The sequence below is a fragment of the Doryrhamphus excisus genome, chromosome 9, assembly GCF_030265055.1.
Source record: "Doryrhamphus excisus isolate RoL2022-K1 chromosome 9, RoL_Dexc_1.0, whole genome shotgun sequence".
Taxonomy (NCBI): Eukaryota; Metazoa; Chordata; class Actinopteri; order Syngnathiformes; family Syngnathidae; genus Doryrhamphus; species Doryrhamphus excisus.
In genome coordinates this window covers 2,325,988-2,338,534 of record NC_080474.1, presented here as the reverse complement: position 1 = coordinate 2,338,534, position 12,547 = coordinate 2,325,988, and the positions used below count along the sequence as shown (strand labels likewise).

Genomic DNA, 12,547 nt, shown 5'->3' with positions numbered 1-12,547 from the left:
GTAGCTATGGCTTATTATTAGTACAAAATATTCGTAAAAATAGACCCCAAAACAGCAATTAATAGTTTTTTATGTGATTATTCTTTTTTTTTATAAGCCACTGCCACCGGTTTCAAATTCAAAATTTGGTGGAGGGTCTGCACGGTGGTTGAGTGGTTAGCGCGCAGGCCTCACAGCTCGGCGACCCCAGTTCAATTCCACCCTCGGCCATCTCTGTGTGGAGTTTGCATGTTCTCCCTGTGCATGCGTGGGTTTTCTCCGGGTACTCCGGTTTCCTCCCCCATTCAAAAACATGCTAGGTTAATTAGCCACTCCAAATTGTCCATAGGGTATGAATGTGAGTGTGAATGGTTGTTTGTCTATATGTGCCCTGTGATTGGCTGGCCACCAGTCCAGGGTGTACCCCGCCTCTCGCCCGAAGATAGCTGGGATAGGCTCCAGTATCCTCATGAGGATAAGCGGTAGAAAATTGATTAATTAATTAACCAATTAATTGTGAATGGTTGTTTGTCTATATGTGCCCTGTGATTGGCTGGCTTCGCCTCTTGCCCAAAGACAGCTGGGGTAGGCTCCAGCATGCTGGGGTAGGCTCCAGCATGCCCATGACCCTTAGTGAGAATAAGCAGTATAGAAAATGGATGGATGGGTTTCCAGGTTTCAGTGTTGATTGTGACAGTCCTTCCTAAACCTAAACTAAGTTTGACCCAATAAGGTTTCCTTGGGGGAGGTACCCAAGGTCGGATGACGACAGATGAGATGTATAAGAGAGAGTCTTAGACAGAAAAGTGCCAGAAGAGCTCCAGCTTCTCGACTCTTCTCTTCTGATGATGGAGAAGGAGGACCGATTAGAGCTCTGCTTTCCACAACTCATCAACATCTCCTGCAGGAAGCCCACGTCTCATTGGTCTGATGGTGTTCTTTTCACTGTTCTGCTGTCCATCATCTGTATCCTCTCTGTGGTTCTCAACCTGCTGGTCATCATCTCAATCTCCCACTTCAGGCATATATTTTTATTGCAATATGTTTTTCAATGTATTCTCACTTTAATAGTTGTCCTTTTTGGAAAACTTTGTTGCCTCGCTTTACAAAAAGGTTGTGGTCAGGGTTAGGTTGGTTGTTTGTGTACTTTATTGTAAAGGGTTAGCAACTTGATTGGTCAAACCTTCATGTTCACTAAGTACGTATGTTGTATTTTTTCTTGTTTTCTTTTTTTTTTTTTTTTTTTTTTTTTTTTCTTCTTTGTCTCCAGGCAGCTCCACACTCCCACCAACATCCTCCTCCTCTCTCTCGCTGTCTCTGACTTTCTGGTGGGCCTCCTGGTGTGGCCTGGTCAGATCTACATGAGAACATCCTGCTGGACTCTTGGTGATGCGCTGTGCTTCTTGTATAATTATATGACTTTCATAATCATGTTTGTCTCAGTAGGAAACATGGTGCTGATATCAGCTGACCGTTATGTGGCTATTTGTGATCCTCTGCATTATAACACCAAAGTCACTGTGAAAAGGGTTCAGCTTTGTGTTTGTCTCTGTTGGTTCTTCTCTTTCGTCTACTGTAGCATCATCTTGAAGGACCAGCTGGTCCATCCTGGGAAGTACATTTCCTGCTACGGAGAGTGTGCCTTTGGTATTGACTATTATGCGGGTGTGGTGGACATTGTTGTGAACTTCATCCTTCCTCTCAGCATCATCATCACGCTGTACATGAGAGTGTTTGTGGTTGCTGTGTCTCAGGCCCGAGCCATGCGTTCTCATGTTACATCAGTCACGATACAATATTCAGTTAAAGCAAAGAAATCAGAGCTGAAGGCCGCCAGGACTCTTGGTGTCCTGGTCCTTGTCTTTCTGGTGTGCTTCTGTCCATATTACGTTCTTTCTCTCACGGGCGATAAAATAATCATTTCAACATTTGCTCAATATGTTCTTTATTTGTATAGTTTGAACTACTGTGTAAACCCGCTGATCTATGCCTTGTTCTATCCCTGGTTTAGAAGAGCTGTTCGACACATCGTCACCCTGCACATACTGCAGCCTGGCTCCTGTGAGGCCAACATTATTTCCAGTTAAAGCCTTCCTTTTCTGGGTGTGACTTAGAAATGAAAGTCAATGTGTGTTGTTGTGTAACAGCTGGTTTTACCTGTCAACTAGACTGAACATGTGTAATGGTAATGGTAATGGTAATGGTTTAATTTCATTTGAACATGCATCAGATTACAATTGAATGCATCCCATAATCAGTTCCCAGTTCCACATGTCCAAAAGGAGTAGGAAGAAGCAAAGCTTATTAAATCCTACCCCTCCATTTGGTACTTTTACAATCACTAACTGTTACATTTGTTCACTTCCTGCTTTCCTAATATAGTTTAAGTTTAAAAAAATGTTTTTAATTCTTAATTTTTTTATTTTTTTTTTATAAAATTGTTTTTATTTATTTTAATTTTTTTGACCATCCAATGCCATAATGTGTACCATATTAAGTGTCAATATAGTGATATATATAGCACATCATGACTGGTTCAAGACCCTTCATCCTTGTATTTAGCAAACATCAACTGCTTGTATTGTTTCTTGAATTGGCTCATCGTTGTGCATTGTTTGATTTCCTTACTCAATCCATCCCATAGTTTGATTCCACATACTGTGTGATACTGTGTGATTAAGATATTAAAATAAAGTGTGCTAATGTAAAATGAATATCTTGGATTATGCCTTTTGTAAATTCATTCTCATATTCCGATGAGTTTTCAAATGGAAGAATATGATAGTTCACGTTTTTTGGTGCCTTGGACTTCATACAACGAGTCAGTACAAAAACATTTTTTCATGTTCATCTTCTTTTTTTTGTTTGTTCGTCACTGTAATTATTATCATGGGCATTTTTGGAAAATAAATTTAAATAGCGTCTCTTTCCGGACATTTTGAGCCGGACATTTTGATGCATGAATGATTAAAATCCTCATATTACAAATATACAACATAAGGTGGAAATAAATATTTCAATATTGAACAAAGCAAAATTTGTTCTCAATCATAAATCACTCCACACTCTTTATTGCTCTCTGGTTCTACCATATCTTACTTATTGTGTGGAAATATGGGCTAATAACTATAAAAGCAATCTTCACTGGCTAAATGTACTGCAAAAAAAGGTCAGTAAGGATAATTCATAATGCCGCCTACAGAACAGAACATACTAACTCCTTATTTCTAAAATCACAAATACTTCAACTTGCTGATATAGTTCATCTTCAAACAGCTAAAATAATACATAAGGCTAAAAATAAGCAATTAATTGGTTAATTAATTAATAAATTTTCTACCGCTTATCCTCACAAGGATACTGGAGCCTATCCCAGCTGTCTTCGGGCGAGAGGCGGGGTACACCCTGGACTGGTGGCCAGCCAATCACAGGGCACATATAGACAAACAACCATTCACACTCACATTCATACCTATGGACAATTTGGAGTGGCTAATTAACCTAGCATGTTTTTGGAATGTGGGAGGAAACCGTAGTATAAGGCAAAATATTGAAGTAAATATTGAAGTATTACATGTTCTACCATGTCATCATGTATGAGCACAGCATGTATATAAAACATTGTTAGAGGGATTTTTTTTTGAGAGTTTTGTAGTGGAAATACATGATGTGCATTGTTAGCTAGCTCATATTAACTGGCATTATGGATTCATGTTGCATATTCATTCATTCATTCATTTTCTACCGCTTTTTCCTCACAAGGGTCGCGGGGGTGCTGGAGCCTATCCCAGCTGTTTTCGGGCGAGAGGCGGGGTACACCCTGGACTGGTGGCCAGCCAATCACAGGGCACATATAGACAAACAACCATTCACACTCACATTCATACCTATGGACAATTTGGAGTGGCTAATTAACCTAGCATGTTTTTGGAATGGGGGAGGAAACCGTAGTATAAGGCAAAATATTGAAGTAAATATTGAAGTATTACATGTTCTACCATGTTATCGTGTATGATCACAGCATGTATATAAAACATTGTTAGAGGGATTTTTTTTTTTGAGAGTTTTGTAGTCGAAATACATGATGTGCATTGTTAGCTAGCTCATATTAACTGGTATTATGGGTTCATGTTGCGCATAAAGATGGTAAATGATGGACAAAATTTCCCCCAAAAAGTGAAGTTCCCCTTCTAAGGCACGCAGATCTTGACGTCACACTTAAGCATCAACCATCAAACCATCTGTAAATGTTCCATCTCTTCGAATTAGCCTCTTTGGGTGTGTTTAGAATGACAACATTACCGTTATTATGACTTTCACATTGAACGTATTGCAGATGTTCATATTTCTTGACATGTTTTCAGGTTACAAAACCGGCATGACATCATACCGACTTGCTTTGACCCAATAAGATTTGCTTGGGGGAGGTACACGAGGTCGGATGACGGCAGATGAACGGTATAAGACAGAGGTTGAGACGGAAAGCCGACAGAGCTCCAGCTTCTCTTCTCTTCTTCTTCTTCTTGATGATGGAGAAGGAGGACCGATCAGAGCTCTGCTTCCCACAACTCATCAACATCTCCTGCAGGAAGCCCACGTCTCATTGGTCTGAAAGTGTTGTTTTGACTGTTTTGCTGTCCATCATCTGTATCTTCACTGTGGTTCTAAATCTTCTGGTTATCATCTCAATCTCCCATTTCAGGCACATATTTTTTTGTTTTTGATTTGTCTGAAATTGTCCTTGTTCTTGTTGTTGTTAGAACTCTTTCATTCATTTTTTTAAATATTATCTGCTTTATTTTCTTCTTTGTTTCCAGGCAGCTCCACACTCCAACCAACTTCCTCCTCCTCTCTCTCAGTATCTCTGACTTTCTGGTGGGCCTCCTGGCGATACCGGCTGAAATATACGCCAGAACGTCCTGCTGGACTCTTGGTGATGTTCTTTGTTCGCTGTGGTTCTACGTGTCCTTCCTGGTGACGTCGGTCTCAGTAGGAAACATGGTGCTGATATCAGCTGACCGTTATGTGGCTATTTGTGATCCTCTGCATTATAACACCAAAGTCACTGTGAAAAGGGTTCAGCTTTGTGTTTGTCTCTGTTGGTTCTCTTCGTTTCTCTACTGTAGCATCATCTTGAAGGAACTGCTGACTCATCCCGGGAAGTATAAATCATGTCACGGAGAGTGTTTGTTCGGTATCGACTACTATGCAGGAGTTGTTGACCTTGTCGTGACCGTGCTCCTTCCTCTCGGCGTCATCATCACGCTGTACATGAGAGTGTTTGTGGTTGCTGTGTCTCAGGCCCGAGCCATGCGTTCTCATGTTACATCAGTCAAACTACAACATCCAGTCTCTGTCAGAGCAAAAACATCAGAGTTGAAGGCAGCCAGGACTCTTGGTGTCCTGGTCCTGGTCTTTCTCATGTGTTTCTGTCCGTATTATATTTTCACCCTGGCAAGCGGCAACGAAACAATGCCTTCGTTTTCTAAATATGTCCTTTATTTATTCGAATTTAACTCCTGTTTAAACCCGTTGATCTATGCATTGTTCTATCCCTGGTTTAGAAGAGCTGTTAGACGGGTTGTCACTCTGCGCATCCTGCAGCCTGGCTCCTGGGGGGACAACATACTGTAAGCCTGGATGAGCTGCACTCTTTTTGTCATTTAGCACATAAACATTATATGTGAATTGGTGTCATTTATGACTGTGAAAGCATTGTGTGTATCGCTTCCTTTTAATGAAACAGTTTAACTGTAAAAAAAAAAATACAAAAGTAATAAAAAAAACACTGCTGCAATTTTTCTCCTGTCTGTTTCTCCTGTGCTTTAACTGGCAACAAAATATTATTTGTGACAAGTAATCTGGTCTTAATGGCAGAATAATAAAAATTATCCGAGTTTGATTCCACCCTCTCTGTGTGGAGCTTGCATGTTCTCCCTGTGCATGTTTTCTCCGGGTACTCCGGTTTCCTCCCCCATTCCAAAAACATGCTAGGTTAAAAAATGAAAATAAAAATAAAAATAAAAATAAAAATAAAAATAAAAATAAAAATAAAAATAAAAATAAAAATAAAAATAAAAATAAAAATAAAAATAAAAATAAAAATAAAAATAAAAATAAAAATAAAAATAAAAATAAAAATAAAAATAAAAATAAAAATAAAAATAAAAATAAAAATAAAAATGGTCTGCAAATGCATATATTATACAATTAAAATATAATATTAAATCCATATACAGTATATCATTCAACTTTTTTGATTGCATTTATTACATATATTTTTCGCATTTATATGATTATGATTGGGTTTTTTTGGTCAAATATAATTTATTTGAGAGTACAGTACATAATAAGTTCAGACTTTAGAGACTTCTGCAACAAGTTTTTAACCTCTAGCAGCTTTACTGACATGATTCTTGTCTATTTGTGCATATTTTTTTTAATTTAACTCTTGTCTTTACATCTGATATGGTAGTGGGAGTATTGTGTATGGTTGTGAGCTGGGGGTGGGCGACAGCAGCAGGGTTGTCATCTTCACACACCTGATTGGCAGACCAGTTTCATCATTGTATGCCAGTGCATGTACAGGATATGAATGAATGTAGTAGAAATAACGAACAAACATTAACATTATTATTATCATCTATCATTATCACTAGTAGTAGTAGTAGTAGGCTAGTATTAGCCTGCTTATTGGCTTGCTTATTAGCCTGCTTTTGCCCTATTATATAAAATTTGTCAGAGATTTTTTGTAAAAAAAATCATTAAAAAATTTATTAAAAATATCTAATTATTTAGGGGGGCTTAAGAACATTTTAGGGGGGCTGAAGCCCCCTGAAGAAATAATACAACCTGAAAAAATAGCTTTTTTAACATATTCTTGACCTAAATTAAGCACTTTCAAGCACAAAAATACTAGTAGTTCACATACTGTATTTGTCAGAGATTTGTTTTGTAAAAAAAATAAAAACATTAAAAAAATAAAAAAATATCAAGTTATTTATGGGGGCATAAGAACATTTTAGGGCCTAATAGGCCTCAAACCTTCTGTGCAGCTGCGTGACGTTCATTGTTTTGGCTGCAGAGTAAAGTGGACTGACTGGAAATGTATCAGGTGGAAATCTGCTGATGAAGCTCCACGCAGACACACACACACACACACCACACAACATGTAGTGCGAATTATATGCGCTAGATGTCGTCGTTGGCCAGGTTTTCTGAGCTCTGCTGTTTGGTGTGCAGCCGCAGTGGGCATGTGCTTGACAACAAACCAGACCTTCAAAATAAAAAAAATAAATATTTATATTTAAGTCATGGTATGTTAATAATAACACATGATTTTTACACTTTTAGCACATTCAAACCTATAATCTTTGTGATATTGCTTCCTATGATCTGCTCCTACTTCGTGTTATCACAACTACATATATGCAGTAAGGACTCCCAATAGAGTCGATGCAGTTCCGGTCATTTTACTTTGGAAAAAGCAATGGCCGGATGTGTCGCTGTCGCTGCTTGCTATGCATGTTATGCTTCTGATGCCACTAAACAGCGAGCTTGGAGCAGACAGCTGACCGCGCGGACTACGTTGTCTGGCGGACTAAAGACATCCACCCACACGCCGCGGAGCACCGAGGGCGAAGCACCATGGCGACGCAAGGACCGGAGTCGGCCCGCTCTCCGCCCCTCGCTTCCCAACTCGGCTCTCCTCCGTCCGGCCAGAGCCTCAGCAACGGCCCCGCGCCACCCAACCGGGGCTTGGAACGGGCGCTGGAGGAAGCGGCAGTCAGCGGGGCGCTCAATCTCAGTGCCCGAAAACTCAAGGAGTTCCCCCGGACGGCAGGCAACCACGACCTGAGCGACACGGTGGAGGCAGGTAGGAAGACTGGCTCTTTAGAGAGGTACTCGAACCTGTAATGGTCCGTCGTAACAACCGCTGATGCTGTGAAGTCAACTTGTTGTCGTTGTGCGTGTCGTGGAATGTTGTGGAAATGGACGATGGTCCTGTGGAATTCCCCGTCGATTCCCGGACTCAAAACAGCAGGAACGGGGGGAGTCAGTTGACTCAAAAACACAACAGAGGAGTCAGTTAGACATACGACAACAAAGGAGTCAGTCGGACGTGCTATCAACCTGAGTGCTCTGTGACGTCATAACGGCGCGGCTGTTGGAAACGTTTTCCTGTGATTTGGACTTAATACATATGCTACAGGGCTGCATGGTGGGGGAGTGGTTACCTCGCAGGCCACACGGGTACTCCTGTTTCCTCCAAAAACAGGTATGAATGTGAGTGTGAATGGTTGTTTGTCTATATGTGCCCTGTGATTGGCTGGCCACCAGTCTAGCATGTTTTTGGAATGTGGGAGGGAGTACTCGGAGAAAACCCACGCATGCACGGGGAGAACATGCAAACTCCACACAGAGATGGCCGAGGGTGGGCTTGAACTTTGATCTCCTATCCGTGAGGTCTGTGCGCTAACCACTCGACCGCCGTGCAGCCTGACAACAAAATAATATTCATTCATTCATTCATTTGAACGGGAGCCTATCCTAGCTGTCTTCAGGTGAGAGGCGGGGTACACCCTGGACTGGTGGCCAGCCAATCACAGGGCACATATAGACAAACAACCATTCACACTCACATTCATACCTATGGACAATTTGGAGTTGCTAATTAACCTAGCATGTTTTTGGAATGTGGGAGGAAACCGGAAAAAAACCCACGCACGCACTGGGAGAACATGCAAACTCCACACAGATAGATAGCCGAGAGTGGAATCGAACTCGGGTCTCCTAGCTGTGTGACCTGCGCGCTAACCACTCAAATATTAAGGAAGTTAGAGCCTACAGTAGATAGATATGAAGCTACATAACAACATATGCTAACAGTGTAAAAAAAAAAAAACACAACAGTGCGGGCTTTTATCTCGACGTCGAGGAAGGAGTCTTGAGGGTCCGTGGGCACCAAAAGGTTGGCGACCTTTGGTGAACCTCCCAGGAACGGGATCAACCAGGGGGCCTAGACCGCCTGAGAGGTGGGTATCGGTCCGCCTCCTTGGCTCCAAAGCTCCTATTCTTTTGTCCCAAACAACAAAATCCTCATCAGATGTTTTGAGGTCATACTTATACCTCAAATACTTCTATTTGTACATACATACTATACTGTATGTTGTCTGTGAAGAACTTGTAGAACCTTTTAGAACCTTTGCCTGTTGTTTCTGTTCTGTGAAACAGAAAGCAGTTTAGTGCAGTTTAGTGTGTCGCTAGCTCAACACAATACCTGCCGTTTGTGCAGCGTGTGGCACTTTGTCCTGCATGCGTATTTACTGGAAATCAGTGTCGCTTACCTTGTTGCAACATCTGGCGCACAACACAGACTTTGTTTGGCTCGCAGTCTCAAGAAACGTACCCAACAGATAACATCTCCCCTTTCACCGTCTGGGAATGATGTTTTATTTCTGTAGTCAGCGTCTATGCCTCAAACGTTCTCACACAAAAAAACTTTAGCTCCGGTTTGGACTGCGTCATCAAAACATTTAAAACCGGCCACTAAGTCGTCTTGTGTGTTCTCTTTGAAGCGTGTGACTTTCTCTTAAACGCATCATTGCGAGGGAAGCAAACAGTCGAGTAGTTAGACGCTGCAGGCAGGATGAGACATGCTAACAAAGTACAAGCGAGGATAACGAGGCTGTCTAGTATTTACTATTCCACATGTAGAGGCGCATTATTAGACGGGAGACTGAGGGCAACAAGAAAAAGGGATCCCTGCAGTAATGTTGAGACTGTGAAATAAGATACTGTACTTAACGTCTGGTAAGTATACTGTGTACACTGTACTGTGCAGCTTTTTTCAGTGTACTGCTGTTTCATAATGATTATTGTTGCGTACACCATGTACCTGCTGCTGCTTCTTATGAGTAAATTACAAGCATTCCAGAATTATTGCCAACAATCCTCATATTATAAATATACAACATAAGGTGGCCAAGAAATATTTCAATCACTCCACACTCTTTATTGCTCTCTGGTTCTACCATATCTTACTTATTGTGTGGAAATATGGGCTAATAACTATAAAAGCAATCTTCACTGGCTAAATGTACTGCAAAAAAGGTCAGTAAGGATAATTCATCATGCCGCCTACAGAACAGAACATACTAACTCCTTATTTGTAAAATCACAAATACTTCAACTTGCGGATATAGTTCATCTTCAAACAGCTAAAATAATGCATAAGGCTAAAAATAAGCAATTAGCTAAAAATGTCATCCAATACAAAAAATATGATCTCAGGGAAGAAGTACATTTGAAACACTTCTATGCTAGGACTACGTTAAAAAGCCATAGCATTTCAGTATGTGGAATCAAACTATGGGATGGATTGAGTAAGGAAATCAAACAATGCACAACGATGAGCCAATTCAAGAAACAATACAAGCAGTTGATGTTTGCTAAATACAAGGATGAAGGGTCTTCAACCAGTCATGATGTGCTATATATATCACTATATTGTCACCTACTTTGGTACCCATTATGTCATTGGATGGTCAAAAAAATAAAATAAAATTAAAAAAGTTTTAATTAGTATTAGTATTAGTATTTAAGAAATAAAATATTTTTTTAAACTTAAACTATATTAGGAAAGCAGGAAGTGAACAAATGTAACAGTTACTGATTGTAAAAGTACCAAATGGAGGGGTAGGATTTAATAAGCTTTGCTTCTTCCTACTCCTTTTGGACATGTGGACCATTACCATTACCATTGCCATTGCCATTACCATTACCAACATTTGGCTCACAGAATTAAATATCTGCCAGCTTTTTTTCCTCAACTTCTTGATAGCACGATTTGAATTGACAATTAATTCGATTTTCCTTGTTTTTGGCATTGCATATACACGCTGCTTCAAATGAGGCGGCGACTACGCCATTTTTGTGTGGTAGTCCCCCCCCCCTTCTGCTGCGTAGCCAAGACGGGGACTATTGAGGGTAGTATGTGCCTAGTGCTGCACAGTCAACTCTTTTAACAGTGTTGAGTGGTGCAACATCCCAGCTACTGACGGTGCACTGCATTTTGGCCTACCTTTCAGTCAGGTCACGTTCATGTAGTCAAAGGTAGAAGTACAGAAACGCACCATTTGAGGGTAAGCTAATGTTAGCATGGTTGTTTATATTTCAATATATTTGCTGTAAACTCTCAAAAGCTGCATGACCAAGGTTGTATCAGATCATAGTGAAAAGAGTCGTGTCAAGCCAAGCATGCAACGGAAATCGGGTGAGCGTGCAAATGTGTGTAGATGTTGTCATTGAAACACGCCCTATGAGGACCTGCCATGTTTCCTTCCCTTGTTTCCTTACCTTCCCTCTCACACACATGCGCACACCCATACACCCACATTGGGAAGGAAGCAGTGAATTCCCAGGAATGTAAGAGGCAGGTCCACCTTGCCCAGTGCTCCTGAAGGTACACACCTGAAGGTAATGATACAGTAGCCGAAACAGACTTGCTGGAATCCTCATTCCTTGTTTCCTCTTCGGGTTCCATTTCTACTGACATGGTTGGATCCTAGTGTGTTGTAATAATGGGAGTTATCATATTATTTCTACTGGGCACCAGCATGTGGTGCAAGGGACTTTTAATGGCTCGGCCAGGCTAGCTAGCTGTGAAGCTAACATGAAGAGACAGGAAGTGACCACACCCAAGCTCATTGTTTCCAATGAAGAAACGTTTCCTCTCATGGAAACCAAGAACACGTAACCGTGTTAACAGAAAATACGCCACCAACCAGTGAAGACGTTGAGAAATTGTAGCTGGTTGATGGCTAGCGGTAGCTAACAGGAGACACTGGCTGTGTTCGAAACCGCATATTTACCTACTACTCATACTAATTCTTTGAGTATGCAGTATGTCTATACTGACAGTATGCGATAAGTTCCCGGATGCGTACTGCATTCGCCAGAAATGTTGAGTATGAGTATGTATCATCATCTTACTACTCATACCCAAATTACCCAGGATGCAACGCAACGTGACATCACCGTGAAAAAAAAACAACCTTGGCTGAACACTGAGCAGCAAGATGGACCAATATTGCGAGTTGGTTTGCTTCTTTTCAAAGTAAAAGCAGTGATTTATCAGTATGTTTTTTTTTATGGAAAAGTAAGGGGTGTTTTATTTTGTGAAAATAACCGAAAGTGTGTTGCTCACTTCGGCTAGCTTAAATTTTGCCGAATTTGTCCGAACAAAATTGTAACCGGTTGGTATTTGGACAAATAAATGTCACACTCGGGATCTAAACGGCCACTTTCTCGCACGATTTTTAAAAAATCTCAATAAAGTTATGTATTTAAAGAGTTTAGAACTGAAGTGAAATCAGCTTCAGCGTCCGATTTCGGCTCGGGTAGGAGTGCAATGCATTGTGGGTTATCACGTAATCATGTGTCTGATGGATTGGGTATGTAGTATGGCGTTTGGATAATATGGGCATGGAAGTATGTAGTAGTTAGTATGCGGTTTCGAACACAGACGCTGTTTCAGAGGTCAGGCGTGTGGGTCTACCAAAGAACA

The 12,547-nt window shown here is 40.8% G+C and overlaps 3 protein-coding genes across 6 annotated transcripts in view; all 3 read left to right on the top strand.

The window, feature by feature from the left end:
- The first annotated feature begins 824 nt into the window (after positions 1-824).
- LOC131135921 (trace amine-associated receptor 13c-like) lies at positions 825-2,066 on the top strand. Its single transcript, XM_058082342.1, has 2 exons — positions 825-1,000; positions 1,250-2,066. The coding sequence occupies exons 1-2, from the start codon at positions 825-827 to the stop codon at positions 2,064-2,066; spliced, it is 993 nt and encodes a 330-aa protein (XP_057938325.1).
- Positions 2,067-4,505: 2,439 nt separating this feature from the next.
- On the top strand, positions 4,506-5,749 carry LOC131135751 (trace amine-associated receptor 1-like). Its single transcript, XM_058082014.1, has 2 exons — positions 4,506-4,681; positions 4,797-5,749. Exons 1-2 carry the CDS (start codon positions 4,506-4,508, stop codon positions 5,611-5,613), a joined length of 993 nt encoding a protein of 330 aa, XP_057937997.1. The 3' UTR covers positions 5,614-5,749.
- A 1,731-nt stretch (positions 5,750-7,480) lies between these two features.
- lrch1 (leucine-rich repeats and calponin homology (CH) domain containing 1) overlaps positions 7,481-12,547 on the top strand; it is a 29,971-nt gene continuing 24,904 nt past the window's right edge. For 2 of the 4 annotated variants that reach the window (XM_058081880.1, XM_058081879.1), the window contains exon 1: positions 7,488-7,855. In XM_058081880.1, coding sequence (XP_057937863.1) covers positions 7,627-7,855 — 229 coding nt within the window. In that variant the 5' untranslated portion in view covers positions 7,488-7,626. Of the gene's footprint in view, positions 7,856-12,547 lie in introns of all 4 variants that reach the window. The other 2 variants (XM_058081877.1, XM_058081878.1) reach the window with 2 other exon arrangements.